This window comes from Prionailurus bengalensis, chromosome B1 (genome assembly GCF_016509475.1).
Source record: "Prionailurus bengalensis isolate Pbe53 chromosome B1, Fcat_Pben_1.1_paternal_pri, whole genome shotgun sequence".
Taxonomy (NCBI): Eukaryota; Metazoa; Chordata; class Mammalia; order Carnivora; family Felidae; genus Prionailurus; species Prionailurus bengalensis.
The window spans coordinates 86721579-86730026 of NC_057344.1; the positions used below are offsets into that span (position 1 = coordinate 86721579).

Consider the following 8448-nt stretch of genomic DNA (forward strand, 5'->3'; position numbering starts at 1 on the left):
CAAAAGCACGTGTCCAGTATCCAGTAGGATCCCTATTTTCATGTGTCTATAAAACAGTTAGTGGTGGTTATCTCTGATGGTGGGAATTTAAGTACTTTTGTACTTTTCAGCGTCCTACAAATTTTTTGTAATCAGCATATGTTACAGTCAGAAAAATAATCACTTTTGTGGATCTTTTCATATAAAAGAATTTGGTCATTCCTAAAGAAAACTCCAGCAACGTGTTACAGTAACGTGCATATTGAGATGAGTGAATGGGTCCATTTTTTTCCCCCTGCAGGTTCTCCCCAGGATATAGCAGCCGTGAGAAGCCAAGCAGCCCTCCAGAGCATTCGAACATCACGGTTGATGGCACAGAATGCGGGCATGATGGGAATGGGACCCTCCCAGAACCCAGGGACAATGGCCACGGCAGCAGCCCAGTCGGAGATGGGACTGGCCCCTTATAGTAACACACCTACCAGCCAACCCGGAATGTACAGTATGAGCCCAGGAATGACCCAAATGTTGCAGCACCCAAACCAAAGTGGCATGAGCATCGCACACAACCAAGCCCAGGGGCCAAGGCAGCCCGCCTCCGGGCAAGGGGTTGGCATGGTGAGTGGCTTTGGACAGAGCATGCTGGTGAACTCGGCCATCAGCCAACAGCACCAGCAGATGAAAGGGCCCGTGAGCCAGGCTCTGCCAAGGCCCCAGGGCCCACCGAGGCTGCAGGGCATCATGGGCACGGTCCAGCAGGGAACGCAGAGCTGGCAACAGAGGAGCTTACAGGGGATGCCTGGGAGGACTAGTGGAGAACTGGGATCATTCAACAACGGTGCGAGCTACCCACTTCAGGCTGGCCAGCCGAGGCTGACCAAGCAACACTTCCCACAGGGACTGGGCCAGGTTGTGGATGCTAACACCGGTGCGGTGAGAACCCTCAACCCAGCTGCCATGGGTCGGCAGATGATGCCACCGCTCCCGGGGCAGCAAGGCGGCGGCCAGGCCAGGCCGATGGTCATGTCCGGCCTGAGCCAGGGTGTCCCCGGCATGCCAGCGTTCAGCCAGCCCCCGGCACAGCAGCAGATGCCCAGTGGCAGCTTCGCCCCAAGCGGCCAGAGCCAGGCCTACGAGCGGAACCCCCCTCAGGACATGGCATACAATTACAGCGGCGAAGCCGCCGGGGCTTCCTTCCCCGGCCTCTCGGACAGTGCAGACCTCGTGGACTCCATCATCAAAGGGGGGCCGGGGGATGAGTGGATGCAGGAGCTCGATGAGTTGTTTGGGAACCCCTAGTCAAGAGGAGGCCCCAGGAGCCACAACTCTAGTGCTGAAAGCTTAAAACGTGAGAAAGAAACAGGATGTTGAGCCATCCCTGTTTTTCGTTTTTTTTGACCCACGGAAACTGAGCAAAACTGCAGCTGGCCCACAGTGGAAGATCCAGGTGCAAATCGCAGCCCCCACTGGGCCTCGTTTCACCTGATTTTCACACAGCACTCAAGACAACACGCCACGCAGGTCCCTGCTGCGAGAGAGGGAGACACACTGGAGGCAGGTGGGGAAGACAGATCTGAAGCCCCTCGGCCCCGCACTCCCTGTGCCCGCCCGGCCCAGGGAGAGCTGCTCCAGCCCATCACTCTGCTGCCCGGTGTGGGGTGTCCGTCAGCCCCTCCTGGCCCAGCTCCGGAGACCGCAGAGCCCGGGGCCGGGAAGAATCCCACGGAGGCTGCTGTGTGGTGGCACAGGCCAAGAGCGCAGGTCAGAAGTGCGCTGAACTCTGGCTGGAAAGAGCTGTCAGGCGTCAAGACGTGCTACTGTGTTTGGAGGGTGGACACGAAGAACAGTGAGATGTCACAGGGAGACTACAAAGGATCTTACAAGCCTGTCTGCTGCCCGTGATGACCCTCAGGAATTTTAGAGGCGTTGCTGCTAGCTGCCTCTCAAGGAAAGCCACGTGAGCCTAGAGAAGGGTCTGTCCGGCAGTCTTGGGGGAGGCAGCCCTCTGCTGGTGACCGTGGTGACGGTTCCCCGGGGCAGTTGGGCTGGAGCCTCCTGGGGCCTCGGTGCGATACTGATAACGTCCAGGCAGCTCACATCTATTTCCGGTGGCCACGGGGTGGAGAGACCCCGACTGGATGCTGTGTCGTCTTTCCCCACACCCCTCCCCACCCTGTTCCTTCTTGCCTCCACCCCATCCTGCCCCTGCTTTTCCTTACAGACTATTCCAGAAGAAATGAAGCTTTTGTCTTTAGGGGGCCTGGGCAGAATCAGAATAAACGCAAGAACGTAGACCGTGCCTGAAATGCAAAGGCAACACGAGTTTTTTTGCTCTAACATGTAGTCGAGTGAATATTCTCCGCCCGGAACTGAGCAGGCCCCTCTGATGTTCGACGGTGGGTTTATAGGAGCCACACCTGACACTTCTGGGACACCCTGGGAGGAATGGCCCCGATGGTCGCTGACTCTGGCTCCCTTTGGAAAAACCCCAGGGGTGTTGCTCTGAAATTGGCCTTGCCCTTAATCCCTACTCACTGGAAAGACAAATCTAAAACACTGAGAGACAAGGAACTGAAAAATCAATTGCCCCACCTTACACATTTTGATGATGAAAAGAAGGAAGATACAATTCCTCCCATATGGGCAAAGTAATCCGCTCAGAAAGTCCTGTACAGTCGTTCTCTTTGTAAATCACTCCAATCTGCCCTAAGCGAAGTCTGCCGGAAGGGAGGACAACCTCTACCACTTCCTGTAAGGCTTGTCTTTTTAGTCCTTGCTGCTGTTCCCACTGTCCCGTTTTTGGAGGCCATGTGGCATAATTATTATCCGGAGTAAGAATGGCGTGTGCTTTTCTCCCACCACCCACCTGCTCCGTGTCCGAAACCCTGGCTCCCTCTGTACGCTCACATGCACCCCGCTGCGCCACACGTGGGCCAAGGCTGTGGGAGGCTGGACTGGGTGTACTCAGAGGGGGTCCCGAGAAGGGGGCTCGAATGGGAAGCTGGGGCCAGAGGATGGAGACAGGCAGGCAAGCAAACACTGCCCTTGGCTTGCTCACCACGTCCCAAGGTAGTGGATCTCCTGAGCAAGGGGCAGGATGGAGAGTAGGGGAGGCCGGGTGGGCCAGAGCCCAGGCAGAGGCTGTACCCTGGGAAGAGGTGGTGGCAGGTGACCTTAAGCCCCTTGCCTGGGGAGGGGCCACCACCAGGGAAACTCTTGAGTGGAAACAGATAAAAACCAAAAAAAAAAAAAAAAAATACACAAAGTAAACAAACAAGAAGACAGAAAGCATAATTACCTTTTTCTGAAAGGTACAGGAAACAAATATATAAGCAACAATGAGAAACTGGGGGTGGCTGATGGAGAGAAGGGGGCTCCATTACCTTGTAAAAGCTTCCTCCAAATGCTTAGTACTGGGACCAACTAAATAGAGAGGTAGATTTTAATAAGGTCGTTTTGTTTTTGTTTTTGTTTTTGTTTTTACTACGGTGCTGATGTATATGTAATGTCTAAAAAAGTTATTTGTAAATAAGTTTTTACAATACTGCAGATATCACTGGGTCTACTATCTGTAAAAAAATATACATATAAATATATATATACTGTTTGTTTAAAATAGAGTATTTTTATTTCATTCTTTAACTCATCATCACAGCAGTGGTATCGCACTTCAGATGACATCTAATGACTAATTTGTACTGTATGACCTATGGCAACTTGCTCCATTTTATTCAGATTTTTCTAGTTTTCTGTTTTTACTTTGTACATTGAGCATTGCTTATTTCCTTTTAAGAATTATGTACAGAACTCGGAAATGTAGAAATGAAGTGATGTTGACATACCACTTTTAAAGAAAAGAAAACAAATAAAAGATCATTATCTGAATCAACCCCGAATATAGTTTATTTTAGGGTTGTCACTGGGTCTCCAGCTTTAATTAAACAGATATACTTATGCCTGGGTTTTCATTGGTTAACTGCAGTTTTTGTCTCAAAATTCTTGATATCATTAACTGTTTAACAGTGGAGATCAACCATTCCCAGTCTTTTTAACTCAACCACACAACTAAAACTTTCTAAATTTTCGCCCCAAGGGATGTAGCAAAGGGAAGAGAAAAAGCCAGCTTTGAAAGGAACGTAATGAAGTCCATTTGTGGAATCATGTGCCATAACTGTTCCATTTCAACTGGTTCATTCAGAGGACTTGGAAAACTGATAGTAAAATTTTCATTTAAAAAAAAAAGAGGGGCGTCTGGGTGGCTCAGTCGGTAAAGCTTCCAACTTCAGCTCAGGTCATGATCTTGCAGTCTGTGGGTTCAAGCCCTGCGTTGGGCTCTGTGCTGACAGCTTGGAGCCTGGAGCCTGCTTTGGATTCTGTGTTTCCCTCTCTTTCTGCCCCTCCCCCCTCCCCCTCTCTCTCTCTCTCTCTCTCTCAAAAATAAGTAAACATTAATATTAAAAAAAAAAATCCTCAAGGGACATATGGAAGGAAAAGTAACAAAGGGGTCTTGCCCCACTATAGTGGACACTGTCCATGTACACTTACGTACACACACGCACACACACACACACACAATCCACGCACACCTTACTTCCAGCCCTTGCTCTGCCCGCACCATCCACAGATTGCTGGAAATGCTTAGAGGTTTGCATTTCTCCAGATCAACATTAGTCAACGAGTCGCTAGTGCAAGTGTGTGAGAAGATAGTTCGGCTTCCTGGACAAGCCCTGAGATAGGATTTAGGTCCTCCAGAGCTCCCCTGCGGCCTCAGGCAAACACCGGGACTTTGCCTGAAGTCCCTTCACTTGGCTTCTTGTCCTTCCCCACTCCGTTCCGATTACCCTCCTGGGGGGGACCTTCCTTAATCACACACATGTGAATCCACTCCTCCCCTTTAGGAGACCTGTCCCTGAGACTTCCATGAAACTCGAAAAGGCATAGTGAAACCACACAATTCAAAACTACCTGGGTTAAGCAAAAAAAAAAAAAGAAAAAAGCCACAAAAACAATAAAGTCATCATCAGAAACAGATCCAAAACAAAGGTGAGTTTTAATAGATACAAACCAAGAGGAAGAATGCATTTGACTGAGTCACAGCCCGGCCCTACCGATGGGGCACTGTGGTTCCAGACTGGCTGGCACATGACAGCATGGAGAAAACAGTATGACACCGTGCTTTGTCCCAGCGATAAGGGCTTAGCACTCCACCAGAGAACAGGAGGTTGAAAAAGGAACTGACGGGGGTGGAGGGTGGGAAGGCTGATAAACAGAAATAAAATCTTGAAGCCGAGGAGAGTTGAGTACTTCCAGTCCCAAGTAGTCAAAACCACGTAGTTTCATTCACATGAAAACGCATTGTGCACGGAATGAATGGCATCCCCTTCTCCTTCAAGATGATTTCTTAGATGTAATCTTACTGACCTTTTTGAAATCCCAATGCAGTGAATGTGTGGTGGGGGAAGAGGTGGAGAATAAACATCTTCTTTCTAGGAAGTCACCAGGCATCTGCCCCGTGAGATGTATTTTGTTGCTGAAAGTTAAGGAGCACTCAGAAGCCCTTGACCCTTCTTTTCAAGGAAAGCTGTGTCTGGAGACAAAGGGTGAAAAACAAATGACCTGATTTTTTCCTTATTAATGACCTTTTTGGCCTCACCTCACCCACCTGCAACCCTGCAAAGGGCCGTGGGGAAGGGGAAGCGCCAGGGAACGGAACAGGGCTACTTGTTTGTATAACCAGCCCTCTGTCGTTAGATTTTCTTTTTCATTTTTTCCCCTCTTCTCTCTCCAGTCTTCTCCTCTAGTCTCTTTTTGAAGTTCCAAGGACATTTGACACCACTCTGGTGTCCTCTGGGGAAGCTGCCACGACCTGCGTGATTTCACGTGACAGGTGGAGGCGATTATGGCAGCATGCACCCAAGTGGGGCCCAAGTGTCCCTGCCAGGCCAGCACGGGTGCTGTGGCCCAACAGTCAGGCCTGTAGTGCTCGACTTGAAACAGATCTTCACCACTGCCAAGAAACCGATTTCAGGTTTTAACTTCATAGAAATGATTTTGAAACTTCTCGTTATGAACGTTATCAAACAAAAGTAGACGAGGGGTACAGCGAATAACTACACACTTTGCCATATATGCCTGACGTGCGTACTTGTCCAAATAAGTTCGACACATTAACTACTTCACCCCTCAACCTCTCGACACGCAGCTCCCAAGAATCTCTTCCCTAGCCACAAGACCGTTATCACACAACACAATGAACATTAATTCCCTCAGTATCATCTAATTCTCACTTTATATTCAGATTGTCCTTATCGTCTCCCAAATGTCTTCCATAGCTGGTTTTTTCCAAGCAGGATTTGATCAAGGATCCCACATTGCCATCTGGTTTTTATGCCCCTTAAGACTCTTTTAATATAGAACAGTTCTATGGGGCACCTGGGTGGCTCAGTCAGTTAAGCGTCCGGCTTCAGCTCAGGTCATGATATCACGGCTTGTGGGTTCGAGCCTCGTGTCTGTGCTGACAGCTCAGAGCCTGGAGCCTGCTTCTGATTCTGTGTCTCCCTCTCTTTCTGCCCCTCCCCTGCTCATGCTCTATCTCTCTCTGTCGCAAAAATAAATAAAAACATTCAAAATAAAATCCATCATGGGGCACCTGGGTGGCTCAGTCGGTTAAGCATCCAACTTCCGCTCAGGTCATGATCTCGCAGTTCACGGGTTCGAGCCCTGCATCGGGCTCTGTGCTGACAGCTCGGAGCCTGGAACCTGCTTTGGATTCTGTGTCTCCCTCTCTTTCTGCCCCTCCCTCGCTCACTCTCTCTCTCCCAAAAATCAATAAACATTAAAAAAATTTTTAATCCATTAACTCCTGTGTATGTGTGTATACATATATATACATACATACCACAAACAAAAGAAACTCACATTTCTCTGGCCAGCATGTTTGCTCCTTGTAGGCAAATGTACAGGAATTAAAATAATCAAGAGTTTGCCCTGGTGACAACAGAATTAGAACCAAGGAAAATTTTCTGATTCAAATGTTTAAAGATACAAAGCTCTGACATCCTGGTGTACCCATCTTTTTCCACAAGTTTTTAACCAAATTCTGTGTGTGTGTGTGTGTGTGTGTGTTTGTAGCTGTGTGTGTGTGCGTTCTTTTCCCTACTTCCGAAGGATATGATTACGCAGTAATTGTTCCTCAGGGTCAAAATTTTGCATTCTTTCCTCCTTATTGTCTTCAATGTGTGAAACAATTAAAATGTCACAATACAAGTCACCGTAACTGATCAGAAAACGAAAGTGTAAAAAGACCATAGAAACACAGCATTTTAGTGAGTATTAGCCCCATTTTTCCCAAGGAAGACAGGCAGAGTGCTACAAAGTGCTGCGGTAGCCTGAGCAGCAGGCAGGAGAACCGGATTAGTGCCGGTTGGCTCTGGTCTCCACCTCTTGGCTCCACTAACCCCATGGATGAGGTGCCTTAGTCAACGTCAAACAGCCAATGAGTGGGGGACCCAGACTAGTATCCAGATATCCCCGTTCCCAGACCGATACGTTCTCAGTGTATTGGGAGTACGTAGTAGTGCTATTTGGGATGCAAAGAGTTGTAATGTCTTTGCCACTATTCTGGAAACACTAGTGTTTGCCTTTATTTCTTTTCCTATTATTCATAGTCTTTTTTTTTTTAACGTTTATTTACTTTTGAGACAGAGACAGAGCATGAACGGGGAAGGGGCAGAGAGAGAGGGAGACACAGAATCGGAAGCAGGCTCCAGGCTCTGAGCCATCAGCCCAGAGCCCGACGCGGGGCTCAAACTCACAGACTGCGAGATTGTGACCTGAGCTGAAGTCGGAAGCTTAACCGACTGAGCCACCCAGGCGCCCCTATTCATAGTCTTTAAAACTTCCTTTGGGGCGCCTGGGTGGCTCAGTCAGTTAAGGGCTAAGCGTCCAACTTCAGCTCAGATCATGATCTCACAGTCCTCGGGCTCTGTGCTGACAGCTCCGAGCCTGGACCCTGCTTCAGATTCTGTGTCTCCCTCTCTCTCTCTGCCCCTCCCCTACTCACACTCTGTCTCTGTCTCTCAAAAATGAATAAATGTTTAAAAATATATATTTTTTTAACTTCCTTTGTACCCAGAAAAAAGGAAAGTCCCAATAAACAGCTCCTTGAAGATGCTCACAACAGACTCAAGGGTGTCCAAATTTCTTTAGAGAAATTGACAGAGAGCCGTTTTCCTAATGTTAAAATGTGTCATATGTGCTCATAACTCCTTTTTGTTAAAGTCCCTGAAGTCTGGGGGTGAACGCATTCCCATTTTATAGATGAGGAAAATAAAGAAAGGTCATTTGTATTGTGCCACACAAAGACTGCACATCAGGGTCACAACGGCTGCCCCGACCCCACACCCCACATGACACAGGAAGTACAGTGGAACCCAGCCCTCCCCCCAGCTGTGACCATGGCCCTCCTTC

The 8448-nt window shown here is 48.7% G+C and overlaps 1 protein-coding gene across 2 annotated transcripts in view; it reads left to right on the forward strand.

Annotated features, from left to right (window-relative positions):
- The window catches only part of MAML3 (mastermind like transcriptional coactivator 3), a 413629-nt gene extending 409761 nt beyond the window's left edge, over positions 1-3868 (forward strand). For both annotated transcript variants that reach the window (XM_043603933.1, XM_043603943.1), the window contains exon 5: positions 281-3868. In XM_043603933.1, coding sequence (XP_043459868.1) covers positions 281-1278 — 998 coding nt within the window. In that variant the 3' untranslated portion in view covers positions 1279-3868. The remainder of the gene's footprint in view (positions 1-280) is intronic.
- Positions 3869-8448: the final 4580 nt, after the last annotated feature.